The 22,248-nt window shown below is 40.7% G+C and overlaps 1 protein-coding gene across 1 annotated transcript in view; it reads right to left on the bottom strand.

Moving 5' to 3' along the window:
• The window catches only part of LOC128732996 (lysophosphatidylcholine acyltransferase), a 60,282-nt gene extending 39,846 nt beyond the window's left edge, over nt 1–20,436 (bottom strand). The window contains exon 1 of the mRNA XM_053826515.1: nt 19,380–20,436. Within this exon, the coding sequence (XP_053682490.1) occupies nt 19,380–19,562 (183 nt within the window). The 5' untranslated portion in view covers nt 19,563–20,436. The remainder of the gene's footprint in view (nt 1–19,379) is intronic.
• Nucleotides 20,437–22,248: the final 1,812 nt, after the last annotated feature.

The following is a 22,248-nucleotide window of genomic DNA, read 5'->3' as shown; positions in this document are numbered from 1 at the left end:
TTCCATCGCGTCATACGCCTCCTGTATCCGATTTTGCGGCAGAAAAGACAAAGCCTAGAATTTTTATTACATTATAAAAACATCAAATAAAAGTACATTATCAACAAACCTACACCCGTTTTACTGCCATGAATATGTCTGTGTTGATCGAGTAATGTTGTTTTAGTCCGCGTATATTTAATTGTTTTATTATATTCTGTGTGAAATGAAAAAAGCATAAGAAGCATTCCGCTTCTGATAGTTTTTATTGAACAGTATCCCATCAATGGAAAGCATCGGTTTTCCTCTCTGCGACAACACAATTTTAACGACAGGTGCACTTTCTTCGTTGTTGAAACCAGCAACGGTCAACAAAGATGGACACGGCGGGATATTGAATGAAATATTTCGGCCGCTTTAGTAATAGGGTAATAAACTTGTAGTTTACTGCATTTACTTCTTTATGAAAATCCATGACAGTAAGAATAAGATTACAATTATAATATAAGCATATATCTACGAAAGATAATTTTTATACTGGTTTTTACCTCATATTTCTTGATTATAAATACATCTTCATTATAAGGTGCGAGACGTATTTACCGTGCTAGTAGCAAATGTTTCCTAGATGATTCAGGGCGAGACGGCCGTAGGCCGCGAGTGTGCGCCGGTGACCCGCCGTCGGGCAGCCCCCCCGCAGAAACCACTACTATTTAGGCGCATGCATTTTCCTAGGTTTACTGTCTATTAGGGATTATCCCTTAGTTAAGTCCGAACGAGCGGCAGCGAGTAAGGACAGCATATACCCAACGTTTGCGCCGGTTGAAGGTTATGCATATTTTCGGTCGAATATGGCATTCGCCCATTCGTGTTTCGGCCATTTGTGATTCGGCCATTCGTGATTCGGCCTTTTGTGATTCGGCCATTCGTGATTCGGCCATTTGATATATTATGCCATTCGTTATTTCGGCCATTTGTGTTTCGGCCATTCGTGATTCGGCCATTTGTGTTTCGGCCATTCGTAGGTAATCCATTAAAACAATGTTATTGACCACCTGACCAACCTGAAAACCTGATGTTGCAGAAAAAACATTCGCGTGAACTACATATGTTCAATCGCACGCTGTTTTGTACCTTTCAGGTGTGTCCGACCGACACACCCAGACAGTCTCTCTGGTTTACTCAAACCATTCTTTCGTCGATAGTGTGACCGTAAATGCACTGAACTGGAAACAGTTGATCGCAAGCTGTCGCCTGTGACGAGCACGACAAAGCAAATATCTGGAAATTTATTATTTGCCATCATCCAAAACATCCAAAACAAAACCGACTCGATTAATTTTGAGTAACAGACAAACACAAACACACGTTCTGGCGAAATGGTTTCGGCTGACAGCGTGTCAGAAACAACACGCAATATCAACACAGCGAGGGAAGTTATCTCAAAGTCCAATCAGCTTCCCCATCTTTTCGTGAGACAGTTGGTAAATACAGTAGACTCTCGGAAAAGTTAATCGATTGGGGAATGGGTCGATTAACTTTTCCGAAAGATTAACTTTTCCGAGTAGTCCTAAAAATCAGTGAAAATGATAAATACCAAAGCGAAAAATGCATTTCGGGACATAAGGTACACATTTTTATTGTAATGGAAAGAAAAATGTAGCAAGATCTTTATGAAATAATACTTAGTTCCTTTAAGTAAGTTTATAATAGTCGGTTACACTAGCTTACTTTTGTTTTTTGGTAGTCTGCGACTACGTTTTGATAATGTTCGCGCTTATTTTTAGTTCCTTGCTATTCCTTCTTTTGCATTTAAAATTCAATCTGAGTTGGCGCTTTTCCAGTATGTTATCAATAATCCTGAAGTAACTATGTGCCCGTTTTGAGCTATTGTTGCAACTGTCCGGTACAAGAATTTAATTTAATCGCAATTATGATGCGAATCTGTATGAAACTGTGAAAAGGCGACAATAAACCGAAAAATGAGAAATAAAGATAGAATGAAAACACACGTGTGTGGACGAACTTTTGGACAACCAATAAATTCGAACTCTCAGAAAAGTTAAGGCAAAAATTAACTTTTTAGAGCGTTGCATGGGAGCTGATATTCGCTTAACTTTTCTGAACAATTAACTTTTCAGAGAGTTAACTTTTCCGAGAGTCTACTGTACTGAGGAATATGTTGCTTATGTTACATGCTTGTTCAGTTTTGTTTGACGGGGAGATAATGTGGGGTCATTCTGTATTTAATGTTAAAAACAATAACAGTTTCAATTTTCCTACGCGTTTTAGGTTCTAAGAGTGTTTACATCTCGCTGCTAATTAATTATTTGGAAACACTTTAGTAGTAAATATTTAGTCGCACAATATCTTTTCAATTATGAGTAATTCAAACAAGTTCAGGATCTAGATCACATTCTGGACCTGAACCAAACTTTAGCTCACACTATCGATCAGATTTTGGACTCGATCAGATTGCGAACTCGGATCAGACTCTGGAGCTGGACCACATTCGGAACATGGACCAGATTTTGGGTCACATTATAATCACATTTTGGTCTTGATTTTGGACCACGTTTTTGATCAGATTTTAGACCAGATTGAGGTTCAGAATTTTTGGACCTGAGCCAGGTTCTGATGCTAGACGAGATGCAATTCTAGACCAGATTCTGGGTCTGAACCATAGTTGGGACCACAATTTAGATCACATCTTGAGTGAGATTTTGGACGATATTCTGCACCTGGACCAGAATTTGGACCGCATTTTTTATCTGAGCTTAGACCAGATTCTGAACCTGAACCAGATTTTGGAGCACATTTTTATCAACTTTTGGACCAGATCTTAAACCTGGCCCAGATTTTGAACCACATTTTCGATCAGTTTTTGCACCAGATTTAGGACGAGATTCTGGACCTGGACCAGATTTCGATCAAACTTTGGACCAGATTTTTGATCAGATTTTGGACCAGATTCAGGACCACATTTTTGGACCAGATTCTGGACCGAATACTGGATTTGGGCCAGATTTTAAATCATATTCACGACCTGGACCGGAATCACATTTTTTATCAGAATTTGAATCAGATCAAAGATCTGATTTTAGATCAGATTTTGGGTCAAATTTTGGATGAGGTTCTGGACCTGGACCAGATTTGGGACCACATTTTTGATCAGATTTCAAACCAGAACCTGAACCAGGTTCTGAGCCCAGACGAGATGGTGGACTTGGACTACATGTTTTATCAGACTTTGACTAAACTAGACCAGATTTTGGACCACATTTTCGATAAGTTTATGGACTTGGTCCAGATTTTGGACCACATTTTTGATTTTAGACCAGATTTTAGACCTGAACTAAATTCTGAACCTAGACCAGATGCTGGATATGGACCACGTTTTTGTATTAAACTTTGGACCAGCTTCTTGACCTGCATTAGATGTTGGACCACATTTTTTAGCAAACCTTGGACCAGATTTTAGGCCACATTTTTTTATTAAACTTTGAACCAGATCTTAAGCCTGGCCCAGATTTTGAACCACATTTTCGATCAGTTTTTGCACCAGGTTTTGGACGAGATTCTGGACCTGGACCAGATTTCTACTAAACTTTGGACCAGGTTTTTGATCAGATTTTGGACCAGATTCAGGACCACATTCTTGGACCAGATTTTAAACTTAGATCAGATTCAGAAACTTTGATCACCATCAGATCAGAGATGGTGGACTTGGACTACATGTTTTATCACACTTTGACCAGACTAGACTAGATTTTGGACCACATTTTCGATAAGTTTTTGGACCTGGACCAGATCTTGGCCCACATTTTTGATCAGATTTCGGACCAGGATTTGATAAGATTTTGGACCAGATTCCTAACCAAATTGTTGGACCAGATTTTAGACCTTGATCAGATTGTGGACCAAATTTTTGATCTGGGCCAGAATTTTGACCAGATTTTAAACCATATTCTGGACCTAAACCGGATTTTGAACATTTTGATCGGACTTTAGACCAGGTTTTTGGATCACATACTTTATCAGACTTTGAACCAGATCATAGACCTGATTCTGGACCACATTTTAGATCAGATTTTGGGTCAGATTTTGAACGAGGTCCTGGACCTGCACCACATTTTGGACACCATTTTCGATCAGATTTCAAACCAGATTTTGGACCTGAACCTGGTGCTGAGCTCAGACGAGATGGTGGACTTGGACTATATATTTTATCAGACTTTGACCAGACTTTGAACCACATTTTCGATAAGTTTTTGGATCTGGTTTAGATTTTGGACCACATTTTTGATCCGATGTTAGACCGGATTTTAGACTTAAACCAAATTCTGAACCTAGACGAGATGCTGGACGTGGACCACATTTTTTATTAAACTTTGGACCAGATTCTTGACTTGCATTAAATTTTGGACCACAACTTTTATCAAACCTTGGACCAGATTTTGGGCCATTTTTTTTATTAAACTTTGCACCAGATCTTAAGCCTGGCCCAGATTTTAGACGAGATTCTGGACCTGGACCAGATTTCGATCAAACTTTACGCCAGGTTTTTAATCAGATGATGGACCAGATTTTGAACTTTGATCAGATTCTGGACCAAATCTCTGTAACTCTATAGTTACCTCTACTCCGCATTTCGTCCAGAATTCGGTCATATTTTGATTGCTTTCGGGAGCAGCCTTGAACTGCAAATATCCATCATTTACACAGCAACGACCAAGTGTTCGAGTAATTCAAGTTCTCAAGATTATTTTGGTTCCTGTCCTGGCTGTTTTGAAGGTTTTGAAGCGTCGATTTTAAATTGCTTTGGTCTGTGCGAGATGTGGAGAAGGGGCGAACAATTGAATATTTTTATTAAAATACATACATACATACATATATGTCATCAAATCCAAAAGCTTCCTTATTGATTGCCTTGCCCTACTAACATAATATCCGCTGTTTGTCCTTAACATCTATGGAAGTAGTATGGGTTCCCTGCACTTTCTAAAGCAGATGTTAAACTGACATTCCTATCCACTTCCTCTGCGGTTATAAGGACGTAGCCAGGTATATAATGCGATTATATAGCCATCTACGATGTGTACAACCACGTATGCTAATGCTAATGCTAGATCTTAGACCTGGCCCATATTTTGGACCACATTTTTATCAGACTTTGTGCCAGATCTTAGACCAGATTCTGAACCTGGACCAGATTTTAGACCATATGTTTTATCAGACTTTGATCAGATTTTGGACCACATTTGCGTTTAAACTTTGAACCAGAACTTAGAACTGGCCCAGATTTTTGACCACATTTTCAATCAGATTTTGGACGAGATTATGGACCTGGACCAGATTTTGGACCACAGTTTTAATCAGATTTCGGACCAGGTTTTTGATCAGATTTTAAATCAGATTGAGGATCAGATTTTGGACCTGAACCTTGTTTTGAACCCGGACGAAATGCTGGACTTAGACCAAATTTTTATCAGACTTTGTATCAGATCTTAGACCAGGTTCTAGACCTTAGAGCACACATTTTTATCAAACTTTGAATCAGATCTTAAACCAGTTTCTGAACCTGGACCAGATTTTAGACGGCATTTTTTATCAAACTTTAGACCAGATCCTAGTCCTGACTCAGATTTTAGACCACATTTTCGATCAGGTTTTGGATCAGAAGTTGGACGAGATTCTGGACCTGGACCAGATTTTGTACCACAGTTATGATCAGATTTCGGACAAGGTTTATGATCAGATTTTGGACCAGATTCAGGACCACATTCTTGGACCAGATTTTTGAGCTTGATCAGATTCTGGATCTGGACCTCGACCAGATTTTGGACCACATTTTTTTATCAAACTTTGAACCAGATGTTAGACCAGATTCTGGACCTTAGCCAGATTTTAAAGCTTTAGAATTTTAGATTTTAGAGAAATTTTGCACCAGATTTGGACCAAATTTTAAACCAGATTCTGGACTAGTTCCAAATTATGTCCAAAAATGTTTAGATTTTGTTCCAGATTCTAGATGTGAACCACACTGACTGGACTTGACTGAACTATAACGCACTATGAATTGTATTGTATTCCAGACTGAATTCTAGACTAGATGGAAATTCCAGACTGAGCTAAGCTCTGGATGATAGTCCTGGACTGGACTTTAGTCTGGACTATAGTCCTAGGACTGGACTGCGCTGCATTCTGGACTCTGGATGCTCTGGATTTCGATTGTTGTATTCTAAACCGGATTAGAATTTGGACTGGATTCCGGAGTGAACCAGAATGTGAACTTGATTGCAGTTTTGACTGCACTAAATTGGAATTTTTGTTTGTTCCTGAGTTGGGGTCGAAAAACTCGGATTGCTTCATTTACCTCATTCAAAAATTCAAAAATCTCAAGAACTAAACAGTTTCTTATGAAAATGTAAATAAATCTTCTTAGTATATTCACAGATGGATTACCGAAGGGTCTGGAGGTAGACCGATTTCTGTTGCTCTTCATAAAAATAAACAAAAAGGGAAAATGAGGCAAAAAGCCAAAAAAGGAAACGCACAAAAACGAGAAAAAGAAGAAAATGGAAAGAAAAACGTTCCAAATGGGAGAAAAAATAGCGAGTAAAAAGATAAAAAACTAGCACAATAAGTAGAAGAAAACAAGATAGAACAAGAGGAAATATTAAGCAAAACGAGGAGTCTAGACAATAAAAAGGGAGAACCGAAGAGTAAAAACAAAGAAATCAAGGGAACCGGGAAAGAAAATGAGAACAAACAAAGGAGAAAATGCGAAAGCAAGACAATGGAGAAACGAGAACAGAACAGGAACGGAAAAGGGATAGAAAAAGAAAAAATGGAGAAAAATAGAAGCCGGTTAAAACGGAAAAGATAAAAATAAACCGATGAGAAACATAATGTAACAGAAAAGAAAGAAAAGCAGGACATAGTTAAGGAAGAATGCCGTTAAACAAATATAGGTAGAAAATAGATAGAAAAGGAGTAGAAAAGGGAAAAACGACAAAAACCGGGAAAGAAAAAAGACGAAGAAGAGAAAAAACGGAGCTGAAAATAAGGAAAACGAATGACAAATACGAACAACGGAGCAGGCAAACAAGAGAAAAAGGGTAACAAGAAAAGAAGAACCAAATAGAGAAAGAGGAAACAGCGGGTAGAAAGAAAAAGAGAGAAAACTATACAAGAAAGAATAAATAGCCCAAGAATAAACAGTAAAAGGGGAAATAAGAAAGACGAGAGAGTACAAAAGGCCAACAGAGGAAACGAGGAAAACGGTAACGAGATATAAAAAGTGAAAGGCGATAAACGGGAAGTGGGACAGAATAAGAAGAGAAAAATTAGAAAAATGGATCACAAAAAGAGGTAACACCGAAGAGAAAATAACGAGAAAAAGGAAAAAACAGAATAAACCTAACAGACAAGAAAGAAAAACCAGTCATCGAAGAGGGAACACGGAATAGGCAAAGACTAAAAACATAAAGGAAAGGATAAAAAGTTAGAAACAGACGAAAATAGGAAAAGCAAACAGGAGAAAAGGAAGAGCAGACAGAAAACGGGAAAGAAAAAGATAAAAACGAGTGGAAAATTAGATGAAAACAGGACTGAAAATAAAAAAATGGGACAGGAAAAACAGAAAAAAGGAAGGAAAAAAAGTATGCAAAACCCAAGAAAACGGTACAGAAAAGAAGAAAAAATGGAACAAAAAGTGGAAAAATAGGACTGAAAAAAGGAACGGAAAAGAGGTAAAACCTGCGAGAGAGGAGACACAATAAGCGGAAAAACGGAAAAGGAATTTAAGAGGAAAAGCCAGTGTAAAAAAAAGAAAAACAAAAAAACTCGTGACACAATGAAAGGAAAAACGGAACCTAAAAAGACCTAAAAATGAAAATGGATATGAGAAGAAAACAGGAGTATAAAGGGAAATGAGGTAAAAAAGAGAGACTGGACAGAAAGAGTGAGAGCCGAAAAGAAAAGATGGAAAAGAAGAAAAAACGATAAAGGAAACGCGAAAAATGGGAACGAAAATTAGGACAAATTGGACATAAACGAGATAGAAAAAGACGAAAGCGGGACAAGAGAAGGAAAGTCGAAACAGGAAATAAAAGAAATCAAAAGGGGAGAAAGAATAGCAGGAAAAACCCGACAGAGGAAACGGGGAAAACAGGTTAAATTGAATTAAAAAGAAGAGAGATAGAACAAAATAGGAATGGGATGGGAAAACGGGACATAAGAGATAAAAAAGTGAAAAAGAAAAAATAGGAGAAAAAGACAAATACTGTACAGAAAAAGAGAAAAAACGGAACAAAAGTGTAAAAAAACGCGATAAAACAGATTGAAAAGAAAAGGAGAAAATGCGAGATCAGTAAAGATGAGAAACGACAACAGATAGATGAAGCAAAAGGAGACAAAAAATCAACACCTAAGACAAACGGAATAAAACGAAAAATAAAACGTAACAGAAGACAGAACAGAAGCAAAAGACAGGACATAAGGGGAAGTCCGAAAAGAGAAAAGCATAAGCATAGGCATAGGATATCGCCCGTGTGCTGCTACTCCGCTATTGACTAAGTCCGATAAGAATTGCAAAATGATGACTGGGAAAAGCATTCTTGGGACAGTGCGCTACTCAACGGAACAGAAAAGAGACAAACAGATAAACACACAATACATAGCACTTTACCCATTTACTTTGCACTAAGAAGTACCACAAGGTAATCACTTAGGACCATTACTCTACGTGATTTCAATGATGTGGTGTGGTACGGATTATGGTTATCGTCTCTAGATCTTATTTATTTTAGAATCTTGCTTTTATGGAAGCGGATACGATACGCGTGTATGACGAGACGTGTTCTATTATTTATGATCGATCCGTCTCACAACGTCACTATCGCGTGGGGTAAAGATTAAAATAGCAGAATGTTTTCAGCAGTGAGTGAATGAAGTTTATTATAAAACCTATAATAAAACATTTATTTAATGTTTAATAAAACCTTCAACAGAGAAAGACTACAATCTGAAAAAAAAATCCTTTAATTTCATGGATAATTGCCTGAAGCTGCAGTTTATTTTGGGGCAATAATATGAACAAGTGTTCAGTGTTGACAATCAGCAGAATAGTTTTTTTATCGCATATTCAGTGTCCAGAAGAAATCGAAGAAATCCAGAAGGGACATATAAGGTTTGCTCTCAAGAAAATCGAATGAAAAGAAGAACAGCGACCTCCACGATTCTTGGATAATCATTGAAATGGTTCAGTCGAGTAAGCAACAGATATCTGAGTGATAGCGTATTTTTCACGAACATACTCCCAGGGCGAACACTCAGCTAACCTTTGACCATACACTCAAGTACTTTTTTTACACGGTTTGTTTTTTCGATTATTAAGAACGGGGCAACTTAGGGACCATTCATTTATTTCTCAATACATTTAGGATCGGCCCGGCACTCGTCACGTAATTTGTAAATAATCCCTAAGTAGCACCGATGTTGAGTAATTGAGAAAAAAAAACATACCGTGTAAAAAAAGACTTTAGTGTACGATTAACATTCAACGCGAGCCCAGTCACGCTTCGAAGGCGTAAAACCTTCAACCAACCGTTTCCTTCTAGCCATTAATCATAGCACGAACCAACTTCTACTGACAAGTTAGTAGGATTTTTGCACTAGCCCCGTAACTGTCCTATACTATAATAGCCGACTGCGAAGTCTGTCGATAACGAAGGGTCAAGTCTTAGAAAGGACGTTTAATCCCCCCACGGCGGCTTGTTTGACCAAATTTGGGTCGTAAACGACAAAACATGGCTAAAAGCAATTAATTTATAAAGAACGACAAGAACAATGGTCTTAAAATGTTCCCCTGCGGTACTCCAAATATGCTGTAGAAAAAGTAGGGCCCTTGACAGCTTACGATAAGCTGGCTAAAACCGAGTAGCGTGGAAACGCATGTTTAATATAGCACCAATCATCACGATTATAAGTTATAACCGTCGGCCTACTCGTAGTGGCACTGAGAAATGTTAAGGACCGTTGAAAGTACTCTGTATTTGTACCAAAAGCTGAAGAAATCAGGCAGTTAAACAACATTTTATTAGCACTATAATAAGAAAAGGTCAACTGAAAGCTATTCGGTATTCATTTGGCGTAATTTGCTAGACCGCTCAACGATGAGGACTGAAAGCGCGGTCTTCTAGTCCGCAGGGCTGCAATTTCAGCGCGTGTTACGAAGCTTGTAAAGCCGTAGGAAAGCATTAATTAAACCATTGCAACTTCCTTCAACTTGTCCAACAGCAACTCCGACAAGCCAATTGTAAGGGCCTGAAACCATGTACGTGTACGTTTACGAACGCCGCAGATTTCGCACAACACTCACTCGTGTTCGTGTCTGTCTGTGGCGTGGCGTGGGACGAAAAATAAACAAACTTTTTTTTAAATTTTTTTCATTTCTTATAAGCCAGTTTAAGTTATACGTATGTAGTAGATAATCAATACATGCAACCAGATCCCAGCATCATAATTTGAATCACAATCTCACCGGTAGTGCACTACCTCTAGGTAGTCAATTTTCAAGCACCAGCTTTTCGAATTTTTAAGTGCACGTGCACTTGCACACTGACGTCGACCGAGACGAAGGATTTCCTTTGTAGCAACAACAAGAAGAAGTGCAGATCGTGTATCTTGCAATTTTCAGCGCCCTTCTATATTACTGTTGCTTTCCTCCGGCTTGACTTGGTTGGTTGGTTGGCTTGCTGAAGTACGACTCAGGCTCAGGGTTATTCATCATCATGCAAACCAGCACCAGTAGGTTGGCTGTTTGGATTGGAACAACGGCGGATGAGTGGAAAATATTTTTTCTCATCTTTTCGTTTTCGTTGACTTGCGAAAAGCAAAAGACGATGAGAGCTCTCAGCATGGCACAGCACAATCACACTCTGACTTTAAGCCATCATACTAAAACTGTTGAAGTACGCAGTCAGTCGGTCGCAGTTTCATTGCCAACCGCCACTGCCTTGCCCTGCTGCTTGCTGCTGGTCATGGATACGGAATTTTGTTGGTTTCGTAAAATACATCTACATTTCAGCAGTCAGGCAGCCAGGCAGGCAGTAGGACACAACGGCAATGGCCTGGCAGTGTCATTTGTCGGCACCGGCTGAGTATACACAAGAACAGCAACAAGTACACACGATGCCGCGGCTTTGCTACTACTATTCAAAAGCCAGGAAATGAGCGCCACTAGAGAATATATGTATTCAAATTGTATCCGCCACGGCGCATATTGGCCTGGGCCCTCTGTATTAGAGACGTCTGTTGATAATAGACAAAGAGACTTGTTGTGTTATGGATGGAAAAAAAATAAAAAATAAAAAAAATAATGCAGAACCCGTTTCGTTCGCGTGTCTACGTTCGCCTCGCGGGAAAAATGATCATTGCCGGGTTGTTGTAAACAATGTTATGTTATAACACACTGCAAACGGTATCTTGTTTTATCGGTGTTATACTTCCGAAGTCGGCCAGTCGCACGATTTCGACGGCTTAGAATGATTTTTGAGGGCATTTCCGGAAGCAATCAGGAGTAGGATTCGAACTGTTTAAGGTTACTAGACGTTAAGTTACACTCAGAACTAGTGGATTGAATTTATGGTTCGAATGTATTTTTCAAGTAAATTTTTAAATGCCAAATTTTAACGGGGGGGGGGAAAACTTTCGCCTTAGTCTCCTCAGGTTACTAATTTCTGACAGAAGACCCAAGCTTTCGGCTCAACTTTTTCGTAGTCATTAATTATCAAAACTTTATTTACCCTGCTTAATTTCACTTTTAGTAGTCGAATTACAACTACCCAGCAGTGTTTTAATTTACACGGCTCAACTGTGTTCAGTCGCGTTCCGCTTTCGGAAAAAAACACAAATCCTTCACGCATCGCTCGGCCAAACTTTTACTTTGACCTAACTTTACTCTTCCACTGGCCGGCGACGAGTTGTTGAAAGTGTCTGCTGATTTAATTTGATAAGTTAAAAGTTTTCATTAGTGAGTGTTTCTGTTTTGTCCTATTAACTCTTAACTAAAAGTGATTGTTGTGCCTCATAAATTAACTCCTTTGAGAGTACGAGTTCCGGACTCTAAACAACTGGTACGAGGTTTCTCTTTTATTTAAATATATTCACCATATTTAATAACTTTCATCAAAAGTGTTGGTATGACTTCAAAAGTATTTCCATCTATCACCACCGCAGTTCCAACACCTAAACAAGGGCTACCTCAGTGTCAACCAGCAACCACCACTTTGTTTTGGAAGAATCTGTGATAAGCAATAGTACCCAACACTTCTCACACTGATCACGTCGTAGGTGTGCCTTCACTGCTCGTTTAGATTCTCTCCAAGTTTTTCACCGATCCGCTCATCAGTGTTCCGAGAGTACTCTGAAGCAACTCCTTCCGCTGATAACCACCGAATGTTCAGTCGTATGTTCCCCGTTGGTACCGATTTGAATACGTTGGACAACCGTGCGCGGATCTTGCTTACTACGATAGTGATCCGAGTCGACGTTTTAACCTCCGAAAGGATCGTACGTCTGCGACATCAGAAAAGTGCCGACCAGCAACCAGAACGTGGTCGATCAGCCTCTCCATTAGGGTGTATCCAGGTGTGCTTCCGAATGTTCCGTCGTACAAAATAGTTACTTATTTACTCAATTGGCCTAACGTCTTACGACAAGGCCTGCGCAGCATAATTTCTCCATCTATTTCGGTCCGTGGTAACTGATCTCCAGTTCCGCGGGCACCCAGTGCTCGCCATATCTCGCTCCACCTGGTCTTGCCGGTCTTGCGGATTTGTTGCGAAAACCATTTTTGCAGGATAGTTGCCCGGCATTCTAGCGACATGTCCTGTCCAACGTATGCTTCCAGCTTTAACCGCTTTCCGAATACTTGGTTCGCCGTAGAGACGCATGAGCTCGTGGTTCATTCTTCACCTCCATACACCGTTCTCTTGCACTCCGCCAAAAATAATTCTTAGCATCCGCCGTTCGAAAACTCCGAGTGCTCGTAGGTCCTCTTCTAGCAGTGTCCACATTTCGTGCCGGTAGAGGACAACCGGTCTAATTAGCGTTTTGTACAGTGTGCACATTGTACGGGGGCTCAAATTGTTCGACCGCAAGTGTTTGTGGAGTCCGTAGTAGGCCCGACTTCCGCTGATAATACGTCTTTTAATCTCACGGCTGGTATTGTTGTCCTCGGTTGTCAGTGAGCCAAGGTATACGAACTCGTCGACTGCCTCGAACTCATCCCCCGTTGATCATTTTCTGCTTGAAAAGTCCGCCAAGAGCTATCCGTCCGGTGAAAGTTAGTTTTTGGCAACCTGTGGTAAGCCGTAGTCCTATGGCAATAAAAATATTCGAAACTTTCTTTTACAGGAAACTTTTTTTTCATGAATTCACTGAGGGCATCATTTTTGCATCACTTAAAGCATGTATGCGGAAACTGACTGATATTTAAAAAAATCGTGTCCCGCATTTCGATCGTCGCACAGAGGAGTAACTAGGGCAAAAAGCTGGCCAAAGTTATTTTCCTATGTATTAGGTAACATTCCGCTCGAATATGAAGTGAAACGTAAAAATAGTTAATTTTGTAACAAACTGGTGCCATTACTAGTCATTTCAATTCACTTATCAGTGCAGATTATACTTTTCTTCTAGTCACTATTTTGCAGCCTTCTCCAAAACCTACAAATGCATGAGCAAATCAATGAGTATCTTGTTTGTTTTTGAATCATATAAGAAAATGATATTAGTTAATACCAAACTGTTGATAGTGGAGTAGACTGATTAGAATCTAAATCAACGCAGATGTCTTTTCTGTGATATATAGCTTCTGTTATGCAATGTATCAAATAACAATCACGCTACACATACTATTCGCGTTGACGGCTTTAAACGATCTCTTGCACACTCATAGAAGTGCCCGTATGTACGTGTGGGTGAAAATCTGCCAAAATGTTTCAATCTCTTGCGCTCTTTAAGAAATTCTCATTCCGCTTCACCCCTACAGTAAACTTTTGGAGGTGGCAGCAGCTTACGTTCGTCAAGGCGAATAACATACTTTACCGTCACCCAACTATCATTTTTCCTACTATTTTTGTCAGCGAGTTATGTTGAATGGGAATGTTGATTCAAACAGTGAAACAGCTGGAGAACAGACCTCATAATCCCGAGACATGTAGTATAGCTAGTGTGCCCATCGTATTCAAGGTGAATTATCTTGCACAAAAGAGTACGCAACTAGATGCGAATTGTAGATATTTCCTTGAAAACAATGTGAAACATATAATTTTCAAACGGGTCACAAATGCCAGTCCGGACGTTTCCGGATGAGCTTTACGTACCGATTTGTTCAGAATACCACAAAGATTCATTCCTCCATAGAATATATGACCAGATTCTGCAAGATTTGAACTTTTTAACCATTGAAAAAGCACAAACTTGCAAAAAAATAGTTGTTTGACAAAACGATTTAAAACTTAAGTTAGAATTACTTAAGATGAACCTGTGTTTTGATAAATATCCTTTGTTAATCGTTTTGTTTACTTCTGATGGAATCCGTTTCATGATGCTTGATGATTTTTTAAAAAATCTATTCTAGTTATCTAATCTATTTAAGCATACAAAAAATATATATTATATAAAAAGACCGAAAAAAATGTTTTTCTTATTTTGGCCAGCTTTTTGCCCTATTTACTCTTCTGTGCGTCGCTCGTCTTATAACACCTTCAAGCGCTATGTTGAATATCAGGCAGGAAAGACCATCTCCTTGTCGAAGTCCCCTGCGAGATTCGAATGGGTCCGACAGTCCACCCGAGATTCTCACACAGCACTGGATCCCATCCATCGTAGCCATGATAAGTCTAGTAAGCTTACCCGGAAAACCGTTTTCGTCCAGAATTTTCCATAGCTCTTGTCGGTTTACGCTATCATATGCGGCTTTGAAATCAATGAACAGGTGGTGCGTGGGAACTAGGAATTCGCGGCACTTCTGGAGGATCTGCCGCAGGGTGAAGATTTGGTCCGTTGTAGACCGACCCTCCATGAAGCCGGCTTGGTAACTATGACTTGGGGCAGCACTTTGTAGGCGGCATTCAGGCTAGCGATCGCTCGGTAGTTCTCAAATTCCAGCTTAGTACCTTTCTTGTAGATAGTGCAGATAACCCCGTCTTTCCACTCCTCCGGTAGTCGTTCCATATCCCAAATCTTGACAATCAGTTGATGCAGACAGCCGGCCAACTTGTCCGGGCCCATTTTAATAAGTTCCGCTCCAATGCCATTCTTTCCCGCTGATTGTTGTTCTTCAGCCGCTGGATGGCTTCTTTAACTTCCCCTATCTAGGGGGTGGCACATCTTCATTGCTTGCACCACCAATGTGGTCACTTCCTCCGCTATCATGGTCTTCCGCCTGCACGCCATTCAGGAGTTCATCGTAGTGCTGCTTCCACCTTTCGATCACCAGTCGTCAGTCGTCAGTCAAGATACCTCCATCTTTATCTCTGCATATTCCAGCCCGCGGCACGAAGCCTTTGCGAGATCCGTTGAGTCTCTGATAGAACTTCCGTGTGTCGTAAAAACGGTACAGCTGTTCGAGTTCTTCAAACCATTCGTTAGGTCGATTCGGTGCCACACTGCCTAGGACGTTCTCCGCTACGCTGTTGATGACTGTTTCCACGGCATCCCAACAGTCCTCAAGAGGGGCTTCATCCAGCGCATCCTCTTCCGGTAGCGCGGTTTCGAGAGATAACGCGTAGTTTTCGGCGGCCTCCGGTTGCTTCAGTCGCGCTATATATACCGCGGCGGGCGCCGGTATCATATGTTGTTCACAACAGATAGTTTTTGACGTATCCTTACCATCACTAGGTAGTGATCCGAATCAATGTTAGCGCCCGGATAGCCTCTGACGTCGATAATGTCCGACCATCTATCAGAACGTGGTCGGTTTGTGATTCTGTCTGGTTGGGTGAGCTCCAGGTGTGCTGGTGGTAGAGGTTAGGCTGGAAGAAGGTACTACGTATGGCCATATTCTTGGAGGCGGCGAAGTCGACAAGTCTTAGGCCGTTTCCGTTCGTTTGCGAGTGAGCGCTGAACCGTCCAATCACCGATTTGAATTCCTCCTCCTGACCAACTTGAACATTACAGTACCCGATGATAATTTTGGCATCATGTCTTGGGCAGCGGTCGTATTCACGCTCCAACTGCGCGTAGAATTCGTCTTTGTCATCATCGGAACTTCCGAGGTGAGGGCTGTGCACGTTAATTATGCTAATATTAAAGAATCGACCCTTGATTCTTAATCTGCACATGAGGGGGTTGATCGGCCACCACCCGATCATCCGCTTCTGCATCTCGCCCACCACTATAAAAGATGTGTCCAGCTCGTGTGTATTGCCGCAGCTCTGGTAGATGGTATGACCATCTCTATACGTACGTACCATCGTTCCTTTCCAGCATACCTTCTATAGCGCTACGATGTCGAACTTGCGGCTCTTCACTTCTTTAGAAAGCACATGGGTACTTCCGAGGAAATTTAGAGACCGACAGTTTCATGTTCCTAATTTCCAATCGTTAGACCGTTTTCATCGCCTGGGTCTTTACCGATTGTTCCGATTAGTTATTATATTTACTTACGGAGTCCATTGCTTTGGTTTTTTAGTGGTTCAGGCTTGCAAAGCCCGCAACCAACCCCACAGTATTGCCGGAGGACCAACATAGCTCGAATGAGCCCTCCTCCCCTGTCAGCATACGACCGTGGTTGGTTACCCGATCTCCACCCGAGGTTGCTCGTATCCCGGCTGGTACCACGAGGAGGTAGGGGTAGGAGTTGCTGGGTAAGAGGCTGTGGACCACTGTGGGGTCTATTTTATGCCCAGTGCACAAGACACCGATGGTACGCATTAGCCAGCCGTTTACCAGCCGTCGTCCAAAATAGGTACTGCAGATAGCCATTCCTTTGACTGCAGCGAAGTTGATTAGCCTCGGGCCATTGTTGTTTGTGGTAGGATAGAAGCTTTCTCTACAAATAACGGGAGGAAAGAACTCTTCGCGTCTGACCTGCGCATTTGTATCCTCGATAACTACCTTTATGTCATGTCCTAAATATCCTGAATATTCTCCATATGTTTTATCGAGAATATCATAGAACTCCTCTTTTACGCCATGATGATTCTCGTCCATTATGCCAAACATACATTATGGTATTCTTCCTTTTTTTTGTTAGATTATAATCACTTGATAGGTTGGGTCATTCGTGTCTTCTGCCGGGATGGGATTTGAACCCGGGTCCTCGGCGTGATAGGCGTGAATGCTAATCACTACGCCGGGACTGACCCCGGTATTCGTCTTATTATGGTATTCGTCTTTATGGCTACCGTCCATTATGGCATTCCTACGTATGGCAACCGTCCGTATGGCTTCCGAATTTATGGCTCTCGTTCGGTTACCGTGCCTGCAATAGGTCTACCGCGCAGAAATCGCGTTCTTCCGTCTTCAGTCATCGCACTTCCTGGATGGCTGCAACCTCGACCTTCATCTTCTGCAGCTCCCTTGCCGGGATACCCGCACCTGCTGGATCGAGTAGAGTCCTGACATTGCAAGTACCAAGTTTCCAATAATCGTCGTCCTTTTTTTTTTAGCTGGGTCCATACCGATAATTTCGTTGTGTGGAAAACTTGGGTTTAGAAGTTTTTCACCAAATTTTCCATGATGGAGAGTAACCCTCAATGAAAGCCCATAAAACTACATTCTAAGCTAGAATAATCCCTTATCTCATTTTATTTGGTCTGTCTGGTTTAATTTAGTATTTTTAGTTTTAAATCATCCCTTGACTAACCATGTCTAATTTGGTCTTGGACCACGCCTGATGTGGGTAATTCTACTTCAGACTGTCTAGCCTAATGTAACCTCCATTGGCGGAACCAGGGGGAGGGGCTAAGCCCCCCTCTAGGAGAGATTTAGCTCCCCCTAGAAAAATGGACCTGGCCGATCAAATAAAATGATCCCGGGGGCTGTAGCCCGCCTAGAAATGAGCGCTAGTTCCGTCAATGGTTACCTCGAAACCCTCATGGTCTGGTCTAATTCGGTACTCTTCTTCTCTGGTACTCTGGTATTGTATGACTAATCTGACCTCAATTTGACCTACAATCATCAGTATTGTTCTGCTCCTTCTCGAATGTAAAATTAGTGACTTTGTGAACATTATTGATTACTTTCAGGTTGGCTCAACATTCGAAATAATTTCCTTCCATACAAAGTTGGGTTAGTTTGGGAACCTTCAACTTTTGTTTTCCACTTATCCCCACAACGTTGTGAAAGTAGTCAACTTTCTATAAGTTTAACGACTTCGTACACCAGAACATTTTCGATGAAATCTGCTCAGCACTGAACTGTTCGACCTGAAAATTGCCTTGACATAGCTTGAAATTCTTTCACTTGTCACTTGTGCTAATTTTTCGGTTAGGGATCCTATTGCAGAAATGATTTCCCTCATTTCGTCATCGTCACTAGGTGTATGAATTTTTGGGAGACCCTATACTCTTGCAAGAACACGGTTAGATATACGAAGACTTTTCCAGATATCACCAATATCCTGGTAATAAATTTCCTACTTTTTTCCGTGCGACGAAGAAGACAATGTCGACTAATCGTTTCAATTTCCGTCATTCATCAATGAAAATAACTCACGCAAGGCATTGTCGTTATTCTACAGCCAAAAAAGCTTGTCTGACCTGCAGAAATTTTGCAGAAAAACATTTGTCATGTCGTCCTACACAAATACTTGCGCGTTAGCTTCGTAAAAATTGTTGTGATTTTTAGTTCGCACGATAAAAAATTTTGATGGACGGATTTTAAAACGGTACGACGAATTTAAGAAATAAAGTCGGTTGCGTAATTTCAATAATATGCTTTAATAATCGCTTTTCAGTGATTTCAAAGTTCACGGATCGGAAGATAAGTGTGTTTGAGTCAAATCAGCAGCAGAGCTTTTGGAGTATTCATTAAATCCACCTAAGAAATGATGAAAATTAGAGTGGCTTTCCTTACTACGACGGGAATTAGAAATAAACCCTACGAACTCTTGAATGACAAATGGCATTTAAATAAATCTCAGCTCACTTTGATTGATCGCGTATGATAGTCAACAAACTAAAGTTGTAGGGAATAACTAATTTTGCATTGTGTGTCACGTTACGCTAGTTGTCATAAAAAATCGCTGATATTTTTAATAATTTGTGTTGGATAGGACGGGAATAGGCAATTACGACGAAGCAGCAACATACCCCAACGACAAATTTATTATTTGCAGCAGTTCATATACCGAATAAACCGATAACAAACTAGCGTCCGAAACCTACCTTAACTTTATCGATGGGATCATCCCAGATGAGCTTATGCACGAAAGGATTCACGAAATGTAATTCCTTCGGATGTTGCGGCAACTGCTGCTGTCGCTTTTGTGCTGCCACTATATTGTCCCCTTCAAATCCGTCTTTCTGGATCCCATTCCCAGCGCTTGCTATTGTTGCCGCATCCATCATGTTGCTTCCTCTCTCTCTCTCTGCTTCGCTGGACTACTGCGACGTAATAAGCTATCCAAATTCCACTACTTTCAACTTCAACACCACGATGACACGACACAGTGCGTGTGCACTTACTGACTTAGCTCCTTAAAACGATGTCGTGATTTTCCAATAATAATTTATCCTACACAGAGACACACCCCCGACTTTTATGCTGACGCAGGGTAAAAAACTTTCTCCTTTACAAAACAACACTCGTTGGTTGACTGGCCAGGTTACTACCACGGTTTAAAACAAATTCACAACTGCTTACTGCTCGGTGTTATTTACTTCTTTATCTGCATCTTTCGAAGGTACATTTTTCACTTTATGTGCCACAACAATCGTAGCAAGCCGCCGGACCCAAGAAAACATTCGCAAGAAAAACTTCTTTTTCTTCACGGAACTACTGCGCTCAGCATATTTTCTTCAATGAGGGAGGAAATTTCCTACTAATACCATCGCACTAACACCTCACTTCTAGCCGCGGTATAGAGTATAACGGTGCACCAATTTACCCGAAAAAAAATCTGCACAGTTTGCAAAAATCAATTCGCGATTTTTCTTTGTAGCCACTTTTGCGACTGATTCAATTAAAAATTTGGCACTGCCTACCACCTAAAACGCCAGCAGCGCCAGGTATTCAACTGCCTACAAATTCACTGCAAATTCTGACTAAAATTGATTTTTCACACTTTGCGTTCGAAAGGCTTTTTTGCTGTCTTCTAAAATCACTCTCCTCCAGGAAACGCTGCAGAAGCAATAAACTGCAACAATCTGAGAACGCCAACACGGAAGAGGAAGATTATCGTTTCGACGCCCGTTACCTGATGATGAGAGCTTCCACCACACGTCTGTAATTCGCGACCATCCGATGACAACTACTGTGAACAGAGACTGAAGACTGAACTGAACCAGCAACCAGCAAGCAACGGTCGGTTGCTTGCGAACAAACCACGGCCACACGACGTACAATTTGCATAGATGTGTCGGTAAGCCGTGACACAAACCATTCGAACCGACGCCAGCGCAGCGGCGTGAGAAAACGAAGAGCGAAAGGATGAAAAATATATCGCGTTTTGCGTCTCGCGCCGCGACGCGTCTGGGAGAGCGCGCGCGGCAAGCGAAAAGAGAAATCGCAAACATTTTTTTTATCGTTTGCCACCTACTACCATCGCAAGTAGCGACGACTCTACTTACAATTGCAGCATTGCGCGCGTTGTGGAATAGGGGAAAACAAAATTTCGTATACTTTAGCAATTTAGCAATTTAAACATGTTAAATGTGTTGAATAAATACAAAAGTAACCGAACGATAAGTGAGCAATGTTTTGAAAAAAGCTTGATGATGATGTTTCGATCGGTCTATCAACTCACGCAATATTATCGTTTACAGTAGGCTCTGGTTTAAGACGGTTTTCAGGAACTCCTACCTCCTAGAAAGTATTCCGGGCATGATTGTTGTAGGATCGTAGCAATCATAGAAATGTATATACCTAATTAAATTTCTGAGAAGCTTTAGAGTGCTTGACATAAAGTTAAAATAAAAAGGAGAACTCCGAGGATCAGTAGCTATTCTGCGGTACATAAAACAAAATCTGTTCCTAAAGTGAAATGGCAGAAGACAATAACAAATCCTTGGCGAACCTTGGATACTGAAAGTTCAACTAATCCTTGGCGATCCTTGGATGTTAAAATATATCCTTACCGATCTTTGGATATAAAGCGTAAAACAAGTCCCTGGCGATTCGCGGATGCGAAAGACAGAATAGGTCCTGGGCGACTTTCGGATCTTGTTACATATAACATTGGGCGAACCCAAGTTAAAATAAAACATTTAGGGAATGCATTCTAAGGTTTAATTTCAGAAAATATTTTGAAAATAAAGGGCCTTATTTAGAAAAGTAATGTCTAAAATTCAGGTAAACCCGCGTGTCCCTCCATTCGTTGAGGACGCTGAGGGTTCGGTGTCCGTCCGTTGGGAAAAATGGAGAGAACAATTTGAAGCTCACCCACAAAGGTGTTAAATTCCACTGGGAATCGATACATCAGAGAGCATTTGATAAAATTAAAGAGATTTCGCTTAGAGATTAAAGTCTTGGATATTATAATCCAGAATATGAAACATACTTGATAGCAGAGGGAAGTCCAGTTGGTCTTGGAGCACTATTAGTTCAAAGGAATACGGAAGGCCAATTCTGAATCATCTGTTACGCTTCTGCAAATTCCTGGAGGAAATCATTTACTAGTAATAATTGACCATTTTTCGAGATACATCGAGCTCATTATTCAAAGTTCAATGACAGCGATACTCACAATCAGCAAAATGAGGAAAGTATTTGCTCGTTTTAGTCATCCCGAAGAAATAGTGTGCGATAATGGTCAACCTTTCTCATCAGAGAAGTAAAAATCACACATTCTGTTCCTTATGCCACATTTCAAAATGGACAAGTTGAAAGGCAAAATCGAACATTACTAAGATCCATTCAAATTAGTGTTGGTATGGGACGCGGTTGGAAAAACGATATACAACCCAAGAAACATTTATACGCTGAATAAACATTTTAGCAGCAATAACTATTCAGCCATAGCTGGATATGCATCGAATAAAATTTATGTAAACAACTGTACAATATTTATTCAGCCGAAATTGGAGAACTTATATA

Source organism: Sabethes cyaneus, chromosome 1 (genome assembly GCF_943734655.1).
Source record: "Sabethes cyaneus chromosome 1, idSabCyanKW18_F2, whole genome shotgun sequence".
Taxonomy (NCBI): domain Eukaryota; kingdom Metazoa; phylum Arthropoda; class Insecta; order Diptera; family Culicidae; genus Sabethes; species Sabethes cyaneus.
This window is presented reverse-complemented; position numbering and strand designations above follow the sequence as displayed.